Raw genomic sequence first — 21,439 nt, 5'->3', positions numbered from 1 at the left:
TTACAACCTATGCTGAGCGCGTAAATCTATAACTTGCATATATAATACCAATGCACACTAAAAGGATAAGTACATATTCTGCATGTGGTATTCTGAATGTTTTAGCGTCTTCCTTGCTCGGTGAGATAAGAAAAGGTAATAACAGAGATAAGAACATTTTCAGAATACCACTTAAGGTTTTCTGTATTCTACGCATTTTAGCAGATCTTGTCCATTAATGATTAAGCACACTTGTCTTGCTTGGATGATCCTCAAAACTCATACCATGTTTCTTCTATTTTAATCACTGTGATATTCATAATCACTGAATAAGTAGTTATATGAGTAAATGTTGTTAAATTCAGACAAACCCCATATTCTTGCAAAGTTTTTTTTTCCAAGCTATTTACTCTCTGAATTTTGCCAACATAGCATTTTTGTTTAGCAGGCCAGTCACATTTGGTGTGGTCACTGATTGATGAGATAAAGTAGAATCATCTATCTATTCTTGAATGTGATTTTCCCTCACAGGTATGAGGTGATGTTGAGTTGCTGGTCAGTAAGTCCCATTGACCGTCCAAGCTTCTGCCTGCTGGTGGACAACCTAGATGGTATCCTGATGGTCAAGCAAGAAGACACAGGTGATCAGGAGAAAACGGATACTTACATCAACATTCCCGGAGCAGCTTCATAGTCTTAAGAGTTAAGTTCCTTACGCTGGATAGTACCAAGTCAGCAACGGTCAAATTGCTCAACAGACTTTGTTCATACAAGTATTTTAGAAGAAAAAAAAAACCTCAGAAGCCAGTTTTATATAAACTTTAACGATAATGGTAACTTTGCCATTGTAGGTAATACTGTATCTATAAAAGGTAACAATTGACAATGCAATTCATATCACCTGTAAATGGTACAAATGCCGACATTGATCATCGGAAGTCATACCCATTCATATCTCAATTGATTATGATGGGAAATGCTGGGAAAGTCAACGTGAGAAAAACAATCACCTCATTTCATATTTAAAGTAGAAAAAGAAACTCATACTTTGATTAAATTAAGCTTATAAAAACAAGAATTGCACCATGGTAAGACATTTTATGGCATAATTCTTCCAAAAACACAAAGGCTCTATTTTCTGGTTATGCTGTTACCATTTTAGAAACCACAATGTCATGAATACAAGTTCAATAAAAGAGTTTAGGTAATCAAGAAAGAGAAGGCAAGAAATAAAAAAAAATGCATGTATATTATGAAAGTTTAGGTAAAAAATGGGCCCTGTGGGATTACCCTGCTATCAAAATTGTCTTAACTGACTAAAGATATGATGCTGAGAAGTTATTCTTCAACTTTTTGCCTTATTACAAGCAATGACAACTTCACATTTCAGGCCTTTATATTGTACAGCCCCAATGAGGCTTAAACATGTTCTGTTTGTCAGTTTGGAGTACAATTGACAGGCATCCCTGTATATGGTTTCTCCATTATGAGAGAGAAAATTTATTTGAAACACCTTGCTAAATGAAAAAATAAGAAATAATCATAAAAATTCCAAGAGGGTCCAACCTGCAATTTACATGAAGAAGCCTTGCATCATATGGATCAGTGCAAGTCAGTGGAGAAATTATCACCAATTGATCACCCCTACTGGTATCCCAACTTACTTTACATCTTTTTTAAACTGGACATCTCCTCAGTGAAAATTTTTGGATAAGTACTGTGTTATATGGTCTATTGTCTGTTGATGTCATACTGGTAGTGGTATGGGGTCAAGTTTACTTACCTCACACTACCCAGAAATTACGATCAGTTGCAGAGTTAAAGAAAATGTTCCATTTTTGTAAAGGTAGGTTCGAGCTATACAGTGCGTATAAAAAAACGGGACGATTTTGAAGTCTATCAAAATTTTGTTTCAAATTATTATGTCTATATTTTGATGTTGATAGATGCTCTCATGTCTTATTTTTCAAATGCCATTAAAAAAAATGAGTTTCGCTCATGCTTGAGCAAACACGAAACGTTTTTGTCAGGGGTTCAAAAAAAGGCTTGCGCCAAATGGCATAAAATAAGAAAATATTGATCACGAGACTTCTTGCTAGTTTTTATTCAACTTGTTCTCATTTCTTAATTTCTGCATAAATTATGTTCATACTTGGTAAATACGATCCTTGAGTAATATGTCTGAGGATGATGAGGTTGAAGGTCAAATTATATTTGGTCATGTCCATCCTTTTTTGTTCAACTTGCTCTCATTTGTTAATTTCTGCATCAATCATGTTCATACTTAGTACATATGATCCTTGGGTAATACTGTATGTGTATCCATGAAGATGATGGGGTCGAAGGTCATCTAGGGGTCAAAATATTATATTGCATATTTTAATTATCGCAAAATCAGGCGAGACTCATGGTTCGCAAACCACCTTGTTTCATTTAAATGTCATTTTTTAGCATTGAATATTATTTGATAAGTAAGAAAAAAATAACTTTTTTGTCAACTTAAGCAAGGAGATTTCCATTATTAATGTGGAAAGCTTGTAATTTATGCATATTCTATTATTATGTGCAACAAAGGTTATGGTGCCTTTAAAAGGCATGAATCCTATTGTCAATGGGACATTGATTTCTTGAACAAGTTCAATTGTGTGCTCGACAGGACAATGTTAATACTAACGGAAGGATTCATGTCTTTCAAAGGCACCATAGCCTTTGCAGCACATAATTAAAATATTTGATTAAATAACAAGCTCTCCTATTAATAATGCGCATTTGGGTCGACAATTCTTTAGCTTTTACTTATAACAAAAATCACTGCGGAAAGATACCATATTAAAAAAAACAGAAAAATTCAAGTAAATGAATAGATTTCAAAATGAATAGAATTCGAAATTATGGCAAAGATAATGAAAAGATTAAAAGGAGGTTTGCTGATGAGATTCAGATTTATTTCCAACAGAACAATGAATAAGCAATTTGCGAGAAGTCTGATGATCAATATTTTATGCCATTTGGCGCAAGCCTTTTTTTGAACCCGACAAAAATGTTTCATGTTCGCTCAAGCATGAACGAAACTCAAGTTTTATAGTGGCATTTGAAAGATAACACCATAGAGCATCTTTTAACATAAAAATATAGACATCATAATTTGAAACAAAATTTTGATAGACTTTTCAAAACTGTCCCTTTTTTATATGCACTGTATAGTTCTTTCATTTTCCATTTTCTACTGTAGATGTTATGTTCCTTTTACATTCCATCTGAAATGGACAATGGTATAAAGCACAATTATGGGGAAAAAGCACAATTTATCATGGGATCTGCATTATTTTGACTAGTTTTATGAGAAATAGTACATAATACACAGGTTTCAGTTTAGTATCGAATTACAATATCTCAGGGATATAAACATTTTTTTTAATGTATAAAAAATTCTTGTTGAGAATGAATCTACTAAACTTGTAAGTACTATCCCATCTGTAAATTTTTGTAATCAATATGAATACTGATATCCCAAGAAATCATGTTTCCTTTATTTTCAGTGACATTTCATAAATCTGTGAAATTTAGGATAAATTGTAAGTTGGATCCCTAAAGATCAGGCGACATATGTATCAGAATGAATTAGTAAAAAAAAATTCAGTTGTAAGATTGTGAATCTGAATAACCAATGTAAGATATGATATGTGTATTATATTTCTTTTTGTAGATAACATTGATTATAAAACAAAAAGGTAACTCATCCTTTTTTTAAACAGATCTATATGGAGAGGGTTTGAGCAAATTATTTCAGGAGAGATCAAACACTTGTTGAGTACGCCCATTTGAAAATGATATTGATCCATCAAACCAGGCATGAGTGAGCATGTATTTCAATCACTTTTCAAGTCATTTGGGTGAACAGGGGTATTTGTGTTAGTGGATTTTGACAAATTCTGTGTGATGTTTTTGTTCATCTATCAATGACCTGTGTTACACCTCTTCTCAAACCTTTCACCTCTTTTATGGTTCAGTGAGCACAACTTCAGATATATATTTTAACAAAAAGATATATAACTTAAACTCAAAAGGGGTTATAGTTTTAATCATAGGGAAATCACATTGTAATGTAAATGAGGGATGATAGTTGTTCATTAAACAAAACCTGCAAATGGTGCAAATATTGCTCTTTTTTTTTAATCTGAATGTGTAACATGAAAAAGGTTGGTAATCAAAAAGTCAGATTCTGTGTTTTCCATAAGAGGGGCAATCTTAATAACTGATACTGATTACCAAGTTACCAAGTAGTATTATATATCATTTTTTTTAACGTTTGTGCAATTATATGTTCTAATGAAAAAAATGCAAGTAGAATGATCAGTCATTTTTTTTTTAATTAGGCTTAGCTTTATTCTGTTTTCACTATGGAGTAAAGAAGATTTGAAAGTACTATTATATATTTAGATTTATGTATGCTGGTGCTACTGGGTGTGGTTAGTAAATGTCTTTTTTTAATTAAATCAGGGCTTGTTTCATTATGTTCCATGTGCTTCAAAGGCAAAGTGAATGCTTAAAATATTTCTGACATTTTCATAGCAATATGGAACTGAATTTCCAACAATCAAAAATTGAAATTTAGATTCTTAAATTTATAACTTAAATTCTTACCAAACTTACAAATGTATACTAGCAATAGCATAAAACATATCTGAAAAATAAGAATGAAAACCTACTTGTGTGCATTTGGTATATTATAGAGCCTGGGTCAGGATCTTACCGACCACTGAAACTTGGCAGACATGTCCACCATGGCATATCCTAAAAATTTTCAGTTTTTCATAAACTTGTGTGATTTTTGTCTCGCCTGTGTTGTACACCCAATAACTTTCTATAGCTTCGAGGTGGGATCACCAAATTCATACCAGAGGTTCATCTCCTAAAGGCACAGGTCAAGTTCGAATACGAGTCAAATTTGAATAAGGTCAAAGGTCAATGAACTTTCCATGACTGGCACTGTGCTGTGTTGTACACATAATAACTTTCTATATCTTCGAGGTGGGATCACCAAATTCATACCAGAGGTCCATCTCCTGAAGGCACAGGTCAAGTTTGAATATGAGTCGAATTTGAATAAGGTCAAAGAACTTTCCATGACTGGCACTGTGCCGTGTTGTACACACAATAAATTTCTATAGCTTCGAGGTGAGATCGCCAAATTCATAACAGACGTCCATCTCTTGAAGGTACAGGCCAAGTTCAAATGTGAGCCGAATTTGAATAAGGTCAAAGGTCAATAAACTTTCCATGACTGGCACTGTGCTGTGCTGTACACACAATAACTTTCTATAGCTTCGAGGTGGGATCGCCAAACTCGTAACAGAGGTCCATCTAAGTCATATAGCATACATGTAGTTTTGACATGCAGTCTCTTCATGACTGCAATATGCAGGCGAGACAACGCTTGGCGTTTGCCTTGTTTTTATGATGTTAGTGTATGCATAATTTATGCATGGAATCAGAATGTTGCTCTAAATCAAGAAATAACTTTATAAAGAGCTTTATGAAATACCCAGAAGTTTATTGGGTACAAGTTGATTACCAAAGCTTCAAAATAAGTGATGTACATCATGTACCTTGAAATCTTCCAACCAGTAATTTAACCGTATTTTTAGAACTTCAGTTTTCAAAAGAGAGATGAAGCATTTACTTACACCCAGTACTGATGTTCACAACTTCTCTTCACAATATTAATCATTTTGCACCACTAAATGAAATATGTATTAAATTGTAGTAGAGTAGTAGTAAAGCAAAGTCTATTAATGGAGTTATAGCTCCATGGTCTATTGGTAATATATTTTCTTCTTGCCAGGAAATTCATTCCACATTCTGTTACTATCTCTTATCTTGCCAACATTTATAAGATCATATTTATTGTTGGAATACATCCAAAACTAGAGAATGACAAAATTGTTTTGTTCCAAAGCAGGCCTTCAAAAATGGAAGTGGTTCACAATTAATTCATTATAGCAGGAATCTCTGTTTTAGATGTTTGAATTGTGTAAACATTCCACAATGATATTTTGTATTTATGTGATATATTTATGCCTCAATCTTGTCATCATGATTTGGTGCAGTATCTTATGTAGTTTGATAACATTTTTGTTATATCTATAAATGCATAATATACACACTTGCTTCATTGCACCCTAGAAAGTAATTTTAGGGAGTTTATTTGTGTTGTATACATTACTGATGAATTGTTTTGCTGATCCTCGTCTTATTGACACTTTGCATTGGAAAATAAATGGCATTATATACTTTTCTATATGAATTTATTCTATTGCTCTTCCTCTCTTTCTGTTGAATAAAAATAAGAGCCTGAAAGGGGGGGGGGACTTTACACCACCACAAAAAAAAAATTGTATGAATTTGCATTTTTACTAACAATTTATTGATTGGAAACAAACAGTTACAATACAACATTTCCAAGTCTTTAAGAAAAGAAAAGAAAAAAATCAACTCTTTCGGCATGCAACTGGACAAATAAAACAATGTACTTTCTTTGTATTAAGGCAACAGAGATCTACATATAAATAGTCCTCCATATCAATTAGCCCTACCAAACTAGAAGATATGAACATGTAAATTTACAATTGATTGCTACTTTACACTATATACATTCATATTAAAATCTATTCCAAATCAATAATAACCAAGAATATATAGCCTAGACAAATTTAATTCTCTCCTCAGAATAATCAGAGTATATAATTTAAAATATTTCATTTACCTTTTACTCATCAATACTCCTCTAGTTCACATTAACTGCCATAGTTTTCAATCATATTTACAGGCAAATCCAAGAAATTTCATTTCAAATAGAAATTCTCGTAAGTATATATTCTTTCAACAATCCCTAATATGACAGATACCGGTAATCAGGACTGGCAAAAATGTAATGCATATCCCTTCTATTTGTGAAATAAATTTTTTAAAACCAAATTGATAACACAATTAGCTCATTTTCAATCCAGGATTTTTTCAATTTAATTCAATGAGTGATAGCCTACCGAAAAAAGGTGTACCAATTAAGGACAAAGACCTAACAAAATTTAAGTTTAAAAAGAGCTTTGTTTTATAACAAAGCGTCTGCCTGTCGAACCAAAGGTCATGTGTTCGAGTCCAACCCCGTCGGATGACTGGAGACTGTTCCATAGATGCAGGTTGTTACAGTGGAAAACACTCCGTCCCTCGGATAGGACGTTAAATGGAGGTCCCGTGTAGAGGAGAGTCATCACCTTTGCACGTTAAGAACCCACTGCACTATTCGTATAAGAGTAGGGGGAAACCCGGTGTAGTGGTCAACCTGCACTCCACCCAATCAGTTATATCGGGAAGAGAGACATGTGGGTCATAGTGATTCAGTTCGCTTTTCGCCTCCCAGGCACAGGTGACACCAAACAAATAATAATAATCATCAACATCTATATGGATACCTTCAGGATATTATCAAATTCAATTATTTTTAATTAAAAATTACAGACTCTGTATTGAAAGCTAACTTGCTGCACAATATGACATGTATTAACAAAAAAAAATAATAATAACATGGAATGAGGAATCTTTTCTAAATAGAGAAAAAGAAGAGAAAATGATTTGTGAGATAAAGATAAAAGAATGGAATTGTATGTAAATTATAGAAGAAATAAAAACATATTCACAAGCAACTGACATACTGAAGCAGGGGGCTAATGTATTATTTTAGAAAAAGAAATGCTCGAATATACCCTGAACACTGCAAGTGTACATTAAGAATTATAGCTTAATCCCTTACTGCTATAACACTTTATTTTAAGTACCATAAATTTCATTGCTCAATTAACTGGTCTACACACCCTATGACAAAGCAGACAATATAATATAATCAACCGATCATTAAATCGGCCTGTTTGCAGATTTTCTTTTCCGAAGGGTCGATTTTAAAAAAAATCACAAAATGTACTTCAGGTACAGAAAATGTGTGACTGAGATTATCTCCCAAGTTCATTACTTTAAAGGACTAGTCCACCCCAACAAAAAGTTGATTTGAATAAAAAGAGAAAACCCAACAAGAATAACTTTGAAAATTTCATCAAAATCAGATGTAAAATAAAAAAAGTTATGACATTTTAAAGTAACGCTCAATTTCACAAAAAAGTTTAATGCACAACCTGGTCGGTATGCAAATGAGGAGAATGATGTCATCCACTCACTATTTCTTTTGTATTTCATTATATGAAATATTCTTATTTTCTCCTCATTGTCAAGTGAAACAAAGATTATTTCCTCCCTGAACAAGTGGAATTAGCATCGTGTTAATACCATATGGTTCAGTCAGTTTTATCCTTATTGTCAAATCTGTAAAAATAGAAATATTATTTAATTCAAATAATAAAAAACAAAATAAATAGTAAGGGGCATCATCAACTGTCACATTTGCATGTCACCGATTTGTGTATATAACTGTTTTATGAAAAATAAGCGAAACTTTAAAATGTCATAACTTCTTATTTTACATCCGATTTTGAAGAAATTTTCAGCATTATGCTAGTTTGATATTTCTCTATTTATTCAAATCAACATCTTTCTGGGGTGGACTTGACCTTTAATCTGTGTTTCAGGAATTTCCTAGAGGAGGTCGTTCATGTTACAAAGGCTCGATTTGTATACATTGTCACAGTTTACGATATTTAGCAGCAATCTTCACACGAGACCCTAAAAGCTTAACCACATTTCTTGCGTTCAAATACGAGACAAAACACTAAAGTTATTTTTGTACGTCATATTATCAACTCTCGAATCAAAGTTTTAATTATTTGATTAAGACATCACATTCAATGCCCTGTCATGCTATGATATATCTTGAGTATTCTGTCCAACTCCAGAAAATTATTTTGTGCTTATTTCTCTTTTTTTTTATTTGAACGGTCCAAAGGTTATTGTATTACAGAGCAAATTCCTTGCTTCACCAACATATAATTTGATGCCATGTACACAAAAAAGATGCTGAGCTTAGTTGACCAGTCCCCTAACAAGACAAAATTTAGATGCCTCGGGGGCAAAATTGAATGATGTCATAATAAGAGTAATGTAAAATCTGAATTCTCTGTCCTTGATAGCATTTGACATAGGTTTGCACCATCAATCACAAAGAATATTAAAATCCTTATTCCAATCTTGGCTCCTCAAATACAAATTGTATACATAAGATAAGTTAAAACATTGTTATATTTCTTAAGTGAAGAGTGATACATGCACTTATCTGATAAGTGTCATCCTGTTAGATTGAGTAAGTCCCTAAAGTTATTGATAATCTTTAATTGACAAAAAATGGTTCAAAGAATGATTATGGAAAAGAAAATGATGAACATGTTGAAGTAGTGCTACATTCATGTACTGTTAAAACTTAATATAATTTCTTCCTCTTAGAGTCTCTATATAATACACCAACCAAATTGATTCCAGTTGTATTTTATCACCACACATTAAAAATGCATTAAACAGAAGTGCACAAGAGAAAATGATGGAAAATGAGGAAAAATTAAGAAATGTATGAGTGAGGTCAGGAGTTGGAGAGATAATGTATGAGAAATACACAGACAATAAAGTAGTGCAAACAGAACACAATAGATGAAGAGAAAATGAGTGAAAAAATGAAAACGAGAAAGACAAACACATCGAGCCTCATGCAGTATCATGGGCCTCGCTTGTATCGCTTGTAAATGGTTCAGTGCCCTCGCCTGTCACTCTGCGTCGGTGATGGAGAGCACGATCGTATGCAATTTGCACGTTCTTGCGGACAGTTGACTTGCGTCCCTCCATGAGCTTGACATTGTCCAAGCCAGAGTCAACACCGAGGGGTTCCAGTTTGGTCCTTGGAAGCCATTGCCTACAAAATCAACAGGTATTTAAAGATATAGGAGTAGAGGTCTTGACAAACCAAAAACTGATAACCTCAGTAATGAATAATATCAAGCACTAACGTGATATAAATGCTAAAAACAGAACATTAATATTATTTATTACCATAATGGAATAGATAAGTTTGACTTATGATTTAGATTTTTCATTAAACTCCATAAATAAGACCTAAATGGAGAAACTGAGCACGACAATAATGAGATGGAGGAAATTTATTGGGCACACACTAAGGGGGGAACCTGCAAGCATCTGCAACACAGCATTGACCTGGGGTGGTATTCTGAGATCCATTTTATCTCAGAAAATAAAATATTTTATCTCCATTAAAATCAGTGAGATAAAATACCCTTAAAATCTCTCCGAATCGGTATTCTGAGAACAATTTTATCTTCATTTTATCTCTGTAAGACACACCTATTTTTTTAATCAATATCCAATTAGAAACGCGCTTTTATAGCTCTCTCATATAACTCAACCAATGGAAATCCATTCCGCTAGGAGGAGTGGCGAAGGAGTGAGATTGCGTCGATGTATTGACTTCAAATACGCTTGCACTGTAGCTTGCGCGTCTTACAGAGATTTCTTTTTAAAGGACAAGTCCACCCAAACATAAAGTATATTTGAATAAAAAGAGAAAAATCCAACAAGCACAACACTGAAAATTTCATCGAAATCGGATGTAAAATAAGAAAGTTAAGACATTTCAAAGTTTTGCTTAATTTAACAAAACAGTTTTATGCACATCCTGGTCGGTATGCAAACGAGGAGACTGATGACGTCATCCACTCACTATTTCTTTTGTATTTTGCCTCCGACGAAGATTCTGCTAGGATCGAAAGCTTAGGCCCCTTTTTGACTTTCTCTTTTGTATTTTATTATATGAAATATGAAATATTCTAATTTTATCCTTATTGTCAAGTGAAACAACAATTAATTTCTCCCTAAACATGTGGAATTAGCATTGTTTAATACTATATGCTTCAGTCAAGATGGTCCTTATTTTCAAATCTGTAAAAAACGAAATATTGTATAATTCAAACAATAAAAAACAAAAGAAATAGTGAATGAGGGACATCATCATCCGTCTCATTTGCATGTCACTGAGTTGTGCATATCACTGTTTTGCGAAAAATAAGCGAAACTTTAAAATTTCATAACTTTCTTATTTTATGTCCGAGTTTGATAAAATTTTCGAAATTATGCTAGTTTGATTTTTCTTTATTTATTCAAATCTACATTTTCTGGGGTGGACTTGACCTTTAACAAAAATGACAATACTCTCATCTTTTTTCGAAGTCTATATCACATCTTTTCAAGCATCATTTCAAAGACAATATTAGTCAAAAAAAGTCTTATGAAATACTTCCTGATTGTACAGGAATAACGTTAAGGTGTTGATCTCAATAAATATAATATCTTTTTTCTTCATTTTCATGTCAACAGTTGGAGTTAATTCACCTACAAATATTGACGAAATCAACGTCGCGGAAATAAAATAGCCCCTACCCTCTTTTAAGTTTGTTTAATTTTTTCTTCAAAGTAACTTGGGCGCAAGCACGTCACCCGCGTTGCAATGGCCAGATACGTGATGGGTATGTCTACGCAGCCACTGCTCTGTTGCGTGTCAACATAGATACGCAAGATAAAATTTTGAATTTTATCTGAGAAATAAAATGTCATCTCAGAATACCAAAAAATAAAATATTTTAAAGATAAAATGACCTCAGAATACCGCCCCTGGGCACCAGAAGGGAAAAGGAAAAGGGACAGGACCAAAACAACTTGGCGGCGAACAGTAGAAAAAGAAAGGACCCCGGCTGGATGGAAGACGTGGACAGAAGCCAGAGCTGTAACCTCTGATAGGCAAAGGTGGAGACGTTTGGTGGAGGCCCTATGTGCCACTAGGCATTTGGATAGGTAACAGGTAACATAAACTTTGCCAGGTTTGAGAATTACACGAATACCATTATATTCATTCTATGAGGTGTTTACACTCTAAAGCATATTCAGATATCATTTCAAGTATACATTCTATACTAGTCAAGATACGCACCCAATATGGCATCATTTTATTGTTTAACTGCATACATGTACAAATTCTTTTGAATTGCACATCTAAGTACTGAACTTAGACAAACCATTTAACATAAGCTGCCACTGCCCCTACCTCATCTCATCTTTATTTTTATTGCTCCAACCTCTTCCTTACCCCCCCCCCTTGTTTTTACTATGTTGGGTTATTCAAATTGTCAGTGATTTTACGAACCGGCTCAAACCTAATTTTCGGTCAAATTAAAAATTTAAAAAATTTGTTGCATATTCTTAAAGCCTGTGATTCACTCTATTGATTTGCTTAATTTAAGATAAAAATCCATACTATTTAAAGAATAAGAGCATATTTAAATTTCTTACGAACTGGCTAAAACCCTCCTTTGATTTTACAAACTGGCTCAAACCATACTTTGTGTACTGTAAAGTCTCTGGGATGGCGCGCAAAGGTCAAAGACCCAACCTAGATGCTGCGCGTATGTGGTTTGTGCTTCTAAAAAACATGCGCATGATTTTATGAAGTGACTCAAACCCCCTGTTTCTTTTTTTAAATACTAGCTTCTGAAATGCATACATGGGCTTCATTTCAAATATTGAAAGAATGAATACGAATTGCGGACAAAATTTTGTATTTTATGCTATAACCCTAAGACTCGACAGTAAAGTCAGTGAGTGGTGCAGTAGAAAAATTTCGCGCAGCAAAATGGTCGCGGAAAATGTTGAGGGGGGTAGATTCACCCCCCCCCCCTCGACAGAATTAGGGTTAAATTGGTATAAATAATTGATCTGGTTTCTTTCAAAGTGCGAAGTTATGTGCAGCTGAAAAACATCCAAACTTTGAATTATCTCAAAATCATGTTTTGGAGACCAACCGAGATTAGAGCTGTTTTGTAAGATCACTGACGAAATAACCTGGAGTAGAAAAGAATCTGGAATTTAGTGCATACTATTAATCTATTATAAAAGGATTAAATCAGTATTTAATATTGAGGAAACCACTCTGAGAAAAACTGTGAAGGAAAAAAAGTAGTCACTCCAACTAACCATGTGCGTTTGTTGTCAAAGAAAAGAACGAGATAGAGCATGTCATCCGAGTTGAGACGTTGGTTGAGCACCTCCGTGGTGGGCACTGGGATGGGCACGCCGTTGTGGAACGTTCCAGACCGTGGCATCTTGGGGTCGATAATCTACAAACAGTCAAAGAAAAGACATGAATAAAATAAAACAAAAGAATAGACAGATTGACAGACTGGCACGCAATTTACAGTACATGTTTCGAGATCACTTGAGAATTAACGTGATTTAATAGTTGAAATATTTCTGATGGAGTCCATATTATCATTTTATCACATTATAAAAATTGATGGAAAATACATAGCAAATCTTAAAATCATAAAGCAGAGAATATTGCTGTGGTTATTTACATGGTCTGATAGGACTGACAATTTATGAGACAAACCCTTCACAAATTCATTCATCATGAATATGTGACAAATATTTTACATAAGATCAAAGGGGTACACTGAAGGACAGGCTTTGTTTGAGAATAGATTTGGGCTCTGTAAAACAAAAACAATAAATAACAAAGATTCGCATTTATTTGCAAATTTCAAAATCTCAATTCTGATTTGGTGATTGCAAAAATGGCAAACAAAATGCTCATTAAACCACAAATCCAATTAGCCAATTACTATATCATAAGTATTCATCACTATATTTATGCAACAGAGTCTATGTCATTCATTCTTCAGCAGGGTCATTATGTAGTCTCAAAATAAACATCAATGTTGTGCTCTTGATCAAAGCGTTTATGACTTCAGTTATCAGGTGAGACAACATGCAAGTAAATTAGTAAAATTTAATCATATCTTCTTAATATGTGGAAAACATTCACTAATTGTATACCTAATATCATGCCACAATAGCTACCAGTGATAGGGTGAAGGTCTGTAGATGTGATACAATAATAAACCATTTCACTGTGTGCAACAGAGTGCTAACATATCTATGTGTCCAAAAAAGGCTTAAAGTCTAACTTAGCTATCTTTGTTCAAATATAAATGTATTTCACTCCCTTTCTCTTTGTCTCAATGATGACCATTATGATTAAGCTGGTATAACATGACAACAAATAAGAAAGATGAATTCATAGCAAGAATAGAGCTGCAGTGGGTTATGAAGCAGAAAATATTTATTAATAGCACCTTATGAAATACATAATCTACCAAGTGTACCTTTACCTAATAAGTTCCCCTCCTTATGAATATGGTAATTTGGTATGAAAAATTCAAATAACAAAGTACAAAGCAAGAGGTATATATAATCATATATAAATCAACATATTAAGTAGTATTTATATGTATATCAAGGTGTAATTGATTTATGTTGAGAACTCCAGATTGCTGAATTTTCATTTCACTCATTCGAGAATTTTCCATCATTTACAGTACAATCAAAATTCACTGATTTTGAAAAGTACATACCTAATTTATAGAATTTCATTAGATCTATTTTGCATTTAGTATTCATGAATCTCTAAATAAGTTACCGTCAATAAAAGAGTGAAAAAAAGCATGTATAGTATGATTAGTATCTAGAAAATCAATTTCCTCTATTCCTGTACATTTTTGGAAGCCATTATACATGTTATGTTGTTATATTTCATAATTGTTGAAAGCATTACCATGCAACTACTGGGTAGGTTAAGAAAACATGCCAAATATATCACAAACAAACATATGAACTAATAGTACTAAATAATTAATCATTATAATATCAACAATTGATTTTAAAAGTAATCCAAAATAGAATATATAAAGAATACTGATTTTTTTTTCAAAGTATCTGTTTAGTATTACATTTTGTCCTTTGATATACCATATATGGAAGCGTTAAAAGCAACACAGAACGAAAGCTGCAAAATATTCAATTGAAAAAATATGGTTCCCTATGAACATGAAGCAGCATACCCATTATGTTCACAACTGCATCATAATTTTCCAAAAATTAAATAAATATGATGACAAATTATGAATATATAAATTAAAAAATTGATAACTAAATACAGAATGGAAGGGGATGATTCTAATATTTGTTAAGGAAGAAGCGTGAGAGGGAAGGTAAGTGAAGCATGAAAGCGATGAAATAGGAATGAAATCATGAATTCTACCACTAATCTCCTAAATTTCTGTAATGAAATGAAATACATGGTTTGGCTACTCCTACATGTAAATATTGATTGGTGATGATTGCATGTGCTGTCATTTGGCTATCTAGTGTAGATTGTTATGTAATGTGTTGAATTCAGAACTCCTCGACTAAAAAACTACATTCACATGGATATTTCTCACAATTATTCTGGATTGAATATTGAATCGGGGGTGTCCAACCTATCACCCAACTGGCCATAGAATTGGAGAATGCACAGATGCAACACGATCCTCTCATCTCAAAAAGAAAGTGATGTTCAAAGCAGTAACTGGAGATGAATGATGAAACACAGCTAGAGAACTACACCTACTCCATATTTAGGCAGCTCTTTTGACTTAATACTACTCTTAAGAGCTACAACCTGTGCTGTTGTCTCTGATGCAGTCCAGGCCAAGCTGGTACAGAGAGAGGTGCGTGATAGACAAGAGAGAGAGAGAGAGAGGAGCTGCTGTTGATCTTGAGATTTCTTCCAACTATGGTTGGTTAAGGTGAATAGGTTGGACACCCGCGGTTGAAGATCTTGGAATGTGATGACAGGTGAAGTACGTACCAAAGCAGGATAGGATGGATAGCCTCTGCACTTGGCCCAGACCATGTCCAATGGATTGAGTGGGATCTCCTCTTCATCAGAACCCCAGTGGTGGCTCCTTAGCTTGCCTGCACGACACACATGGGGGTGGGTACGTTAGGGGTGCCCCAAGTAATCACTAACTCCAATATCTTCTACTGCCTTACAAATCTCCTCAAATAATTATACATCACATTTCTGTATTTTCTCTCTTGACACGGTTGTAAAAGTGAGGTCAGATCTGTAAAATCCTGTTGAATATTTCCTGCATGTACATATACTTGACTGCTAGAAAGCTATCCTTCATTTCCAACTGCTAATATCAGTAGCCCCTTTTCCCTTAAGCATATTAATTGCAAATAAAACAGAATTGCAGTGAAGTCAAGTCACGTGGTTTCAAGCATTTTGCGTTGCATAAAATTTACTAGGTCAAATCATAGCAGCAGGAATCTATTTTCTTTTTATGAAAAGCATAGACAATGAATACAAGAAAGTACTCGGATGCAATTTTACATTAATGATCATAGCAAATTAGTGATTCTAAAGTAAACTTCCATTTGTTTTTCTTTTCCATGTTTGTCCTGAATAGATCTGATTTTATAATCAATTGAATAATCAATTTAATGTCCCACTGATTTTTTTTTTCCAGTTGCACACCTCACAATTAATTCTGTACAAATGTGAATTTCAAGTATGCAAGGTAAAAATGATATAATACTAGTAAGCAAATCAGCTTATTTTGGGGCAACATATTCGATATTAAGACTAATATATTGGAATATCAAATTTACAAAAGAAGTGCAAATACATCTTCAATTTTATCCTTAAAAATCTGGTTCATGACTGAATGCCTTTCTTTTGCCGGTTTCTTTCTTTTTCTTGGTAAAAAATGACATTTTGTGATTTAGAAAGGATATTGTACAAAGTGTACATCGTAGATTGTTATTATCAGTCCATACAGGGAAAAGGCCATGTACATGTAGTTTAGAATTAACCTACATGACTGGACATAATGCATGACAAAGCTTGGCTCGCTCATGAACAACCTAACTTTATTATGAGAAGAGATCTTCTCATACAGGGAGTAAAGTCACTGTGTCTTTAAATTGTTATTATAAGTCAAGTTTGAAAAAAAAAAATTAAATTTGGACTATGTATGCAAAGATAAATAGAGATTGAAAATCTGGAATCCAACCTCTTTGTGTTTCATCTTTACAATATTACTTCAGATGACTTATTTACGATACTTAATTAGGTGACTGCTTCAATTTATATATAAACTGTGGAATTTGAAATCATAAATGTGAAAAATTAGCATCAATACAAAAAGTAATGTTTCATGGTTTCAAATAATGGCTTCTTATGGAAGACAGCTTTATTATCATCTGCGACTGGTACCATGCTTTATAGAGATGAGTGTAAATAATTGTTAGTTTAACAACATTGAAAGTGATGGCATGAAAGTGCTCTTGAACACATTGTTAGAAGAACGCACGTCACATGTGATACGCACATACACTTACATGTACATAAACTTTAGCTATAAAAAAATTATTTGGGATAGTATGTATTGTTGATGGAATCATATGTTGTGTGCATTGAAATAGAGTGGCAAATTGTGGGATTTGTATTAAGTGCAAAGCTAGTTGTCCTTTGTCACACTAATAAGACTATTAAAATTATATTACTTTTCATTATTCAAGAAATATTTTTACTGAATTAATGACATTTGTAATATGTAGAAATAGTTACCACTTAATATTCAAAACCATGATTATAATTCAGTTTAGATTAAGTTTGTATTTGTATTACTTTGGTCAGCATACACATTGATATCTTGCAGCTTGTATAAAGCGAGTATCCATAGAAGTATAGCAATTGGTTGTTGATGGTGTGCAATTGCTCCATTCATAAAAGACTAATTGTAATCTTGATTTTGTTTTTTACTGGTAATTCAAATTAAATAACCTTCTTCCAGACTTATATTTTTGTATCTTTTGAACTCATTTGTTCTGCTCACTGGCTGACCTGATATTAATAATAATAATATGTCCATTTAAATAGCGCAATTACTATATATGTGCATATACTCAACTGCGCTTTGATACTTGGTATCATATTATTACCCCGGCTGTAGCTGAGCCGCCATATCAATAGGCGCTAAAGTGTTCAAGGAATAAATCCTACTGGGTACCCAGTCATCTCACCTGGGTCGAGTGCAGCACAATGTGGATAAATTTCTTGCCGAAGGAAATTACGCCATTGCTGAGATTCGAACCCATGACCCTCTGTTTCAAAGTCCAGAGACTAATCCACTGGGCCACAGCTGAACAGCTTTTTTTAGTACTTCAGCAAAATAAAATCTTAAGCATTACAAAATATTAACAAATTGTGCACATGAGAGTAACTATCAAACTAAAAGTCATGTCCAAGCCACTGTTATTAAATAAATTGTTGAGTAGCACATTGAACTAAACATAGATGCCAAAATGCTTTATCAATAAGATAATTATTTAAACTAGTCTCATTTTTATTTCAGTTTCACCCCCCCCCAAAAAAAAAAATCATTGTTCCCCCCCCCCACATTTTTAGGGAATAAAAACGTGCAGTTGTAAAGTGATCTGTATGTGCTTAAAGGTCAAGTCCACCCCAGAAAAATGTTTTTTTAAATAAAGAGAAAAATCTAACTAGCCTAACGCTGAAAATTTCATTAAAATCAGACGTAAAATAAGTAATGACATTTTGAAGTTTTGCTAATTTTTTACAAAACAGTGATATGCATAACTCAGTGACATGCAAATGAGACATTCGATGATGTCCCTCACTGTTTCTTTTGTTTTTTATTGTTTAAATTAAACAATATTTCATTTTTTACCAATTTGACAAAAAGAACCACTTGATTGAACCATATAGTAAGTTTGTAACAAACAATGCTAATTCCACATGTTCAGGGAGGAATTAATTGTTGTTTCACTCGACAATGAGGAGAAAATTAGAATATTTTCATATAATGAAATACTAAAGAAATTGTGAGTGGATGATGTCATCAGTCTCCTCATTTGCATACTGACCAGGATGTGCATATAACTGTTTTGTGAAGTGAAACTTTAAAATGTCATCACTTTCTTATTTTACATCCGATTTTGATGACCTTTTCAGTGTTATGCTTGTTGGATTTTTTTCTCTTTTTATTCAAATCACCTTTTTGTTGGATTGGACTTGTCCTTTAAATACAGAGCCATTAACCGGGTTATGAGCAATAGAACTCATGAAGGTTCAAATATCAATTGCAGTGAATTTTAGAGTGATAAGTGGTATTACAGGTGTCATAAAGCGACAAAATAAAACTAATGCTATGTATAAGGCAACACAAAATAATGCTGAGGTTTTTTTTAAGTGTAAATTAATGTTTGTGATCTTTAAAGGCGAAACCAGCCTTGGCCACAAATGTTGTGTTGGGAAGGAGAAAAATAAATTAAACAGAATGGTGAAAGTTTGAAAGAAATCGGACAAGCAATAAGAAAGTTATAGCTGCTTTAAAATTGAGATCACTAATACTATGTAGATTTCAAATTGGCAACTGGGTAAGTAAATTATGACAAGGGGCAAGGACAACTTTCCCATAGGCCATGTACTTTATTATCAAGGATTTGTGGTTTTCTCCTAAGTACCCATTCCCCTGGGGCAATAATCTAAACATAACCCAAGTAGTATATTGTTTTATGTCCTCATGAAAGAAAAATATAATTTGAAATAAAACTTTTGGGGAAAATGATATTTTAGCCATAATATGTATTGGAATACATGGAAGAGTAGTCCTTGCCTTACATCACTATGACATCCCATATGCGGCCAATTTGAAGTCTCCATGGGTATAGTGATTACCAATATTTAAAACTTTTAAAAATTCATAACTTTCTTGTTGTTTGTCCAATATTGTTCAAACTTTCACCTTTCAACTTGTCTGATTTTTCTTTTCCTTATAAAAAAAAAGTTTTTATTTGGGTTGGATTCCCCTTTAATCTTATGTGGTGCTGCTTTGATTTGATCAATGTCTAGAAGAGGTGATATGTCATATGAGTAATATTTTGTAACAATCAGTAACACAATCTGCATAAATATGATAATCTTTACGCTTGTTTGTATGTAATATTATTGAAAGTTGATAGAAATACAAAATAAAAGAAATGACTTAACTGTATTTAATCAGCTGGAATGAAAATTACTACGTACATGTATGTTGAATTCCATACATGATAAATTTAGATGATAGATATATTGGAGCACATTTGGTAAAGATGGCTAAAATATATAAGCACTGAGTAGTTTGCGATGACATTTTGACAGTCATCTTAATGAACAGTAAAACCAATGTGATATCCTTTCTATGCGTGCAGCTCTGTACATTTGTGCAGAGAGCTGCACGCATGTTTATGGTGTGTGTACATACATTTGTAGTCATAGTTGATACAGGCATGTATTTTTTTTTCACTAAAACACCAGAATACACAAAGTGAATTATTGAATCTCTGACACAGATGTTTCAAGGGAAGTCTGACAATATGAGAACATTTCTAATAATTTTCATGTCAATTTTCATTTTTCTACCATGACTAAACCGTTTCTCTAATTTTGAATGTGACTTATACATACACCGCTAAATTCAATGTAAAGTGGAGATTATGGCTTTGAAAGCAATCAGAGACTAAAGGTTGATCATGGCTTTTGGGAAGCCATTTCCATAATATATGATACACATCTGCATAGGGTAACACACAAAAACACACTTGTTATGCATCATATACATGTACATGTATATGATGCACTTCTTAAGCAATCATCATGACAATATTTTGTTTTCCCTCTTATTTTTTTTTCTTTCATATATATATATGTATAGAGTGGATTAATTCATTCTCTTTCATCAAAGTGATATCTGTGCATAGCCTTTAAAAGTTTTGTTTTTTGCAAAATGGCTAAAAAGGGAAATGCGTCAGTGGGTTACATGGTTAGCATGAGAATGAAACAATATTAAAAAGATTGTTATGTAGTGAAAGCTTATAAATTGCAGTTGAAAGGGATGGCTTGTAATTAGGATTAGTATCAATGTGAGAAATCAACAAAATAACTGCTTCTTTATCGTTTGACCAGTGTCAAAATTTCTATATGATTATATAAAAAAATAATAAATAAAAATGGGATATTATGTATAGTAATAGTTTACAACTGGGTTTTTATTCAGTACGTTACCTTATTTTCAACACATAGTTTACAACACAAAAACAAACATTGTGAGTACACTGTGAGCTTTGTTCACAGGTAATCACACATATATTTTCTTTCAACAAGTTAACCAAAATCATCATAACAACTGCCTACCATCAAAAATGAAAAATGCATCAGAAATTAACAACTTTTTGTTGCAAGCCACGATACTCATGCATGATATGGGAACAATTCTCTATTAGAATGGATAACAATGAGTGCACGATTCTATCAACTATGTTTGTGTACTAAACATGTATATGTACAATATAAACTGTACATCACGGGAAGGGGGTGGGTGGGTTCTCTGCAACCTTCAACATACATTTTATGTAGATAACAAGTGCAGTAACCAAAGCAGTGCTTCCATTCAGCAATATGACTGGATCACAGTGAAAGACAGACATCTACATGTATTTATTTATTCTAAGG

General features: G+C 33.2%; 2 protein-coding genes across 13 annotated transcripts in view; one reads left to right on the top strand and one right to left on the bottom strand.

Annotated features, from left to right (window-relative positions):
* The window catches only part of LOC129257117 (hepatocyte growth factor receptor-like), a 51,106-nt gene extending 48,453 nt beyond the window's left edge, over positions 1–2,653 (top strand). For all 5 annotated transcript variants that reach the window (XM_064097218.1, XM_064097219.1, XM_064097220.1 and 2 more), the window contains exon 19: positions 511–2,653. In XM_064097218.1, coding sequence (XP_063953288.1) covers positions 511–673 — 163 coding nt within the window. In that variant the 3' untranslated portion in view covers positions 674–2,653. The remainder of the gene's footprint in view (positions 1–510) is intronic.
* Positions 2,654–6,383: 3,730 nt separating this feature from the next.
* Positions 6,384–21,439, bottom strand: part of LOC129257118 (peregrin-like) — a 38,225-nt gene continuing 23,169 nt past the window's right edge. For 4 of the 8 annotated variants that reach the window (XM_064097225.1, XM_064097222.1, XM_064097223.1 and 1 more), the window contains exons 10-12: positions 15,725–15,831; positions 13,009–13,151; positions 6,384–9,883 (exon numbers count right to left, since the gene is read on the bottom strand). In XM_064097225.1, the coding sequence (XP_063953295.1) occupies positions 9,679–9,883; positions 13,009–13,151; positions 15,725–15,831 (455 nt within the window). In that variant the 3' untranslated portion in view covers positions 6,384–9,678. The remainder of the gene's footprint in view (positions 9,884–13,008; positions 13,152–15,724; positions 15,832–21,439) is intronic. The other 4 variants (XM_064097226.1, XM_064097228.1, XM_064097227.1 and 1 more) reach the window with 1 other exon arrangement.

This window comes from Lytechinus pictus, chromosome 3 (assembly GCF_037042905.1).
Source record: "Lytechinus pictus isolate F3 Inbred chromosome 3, Lp3.0, whole genome shotgun sequence".
NCBI classification, from domain to species: domain Eukaryota; kingdom Metazoa; phylum Echinodermata; class Echinoidea; order Temnopleuroida; family Toxopneustidae; genus Lytechinus; species Lytechinus pictus.
The sequence above is the reverse complement of the archived record's forward strand: the minus strand, read 5'-3'. Positions and strand labels throughout refer to the sequence as shown.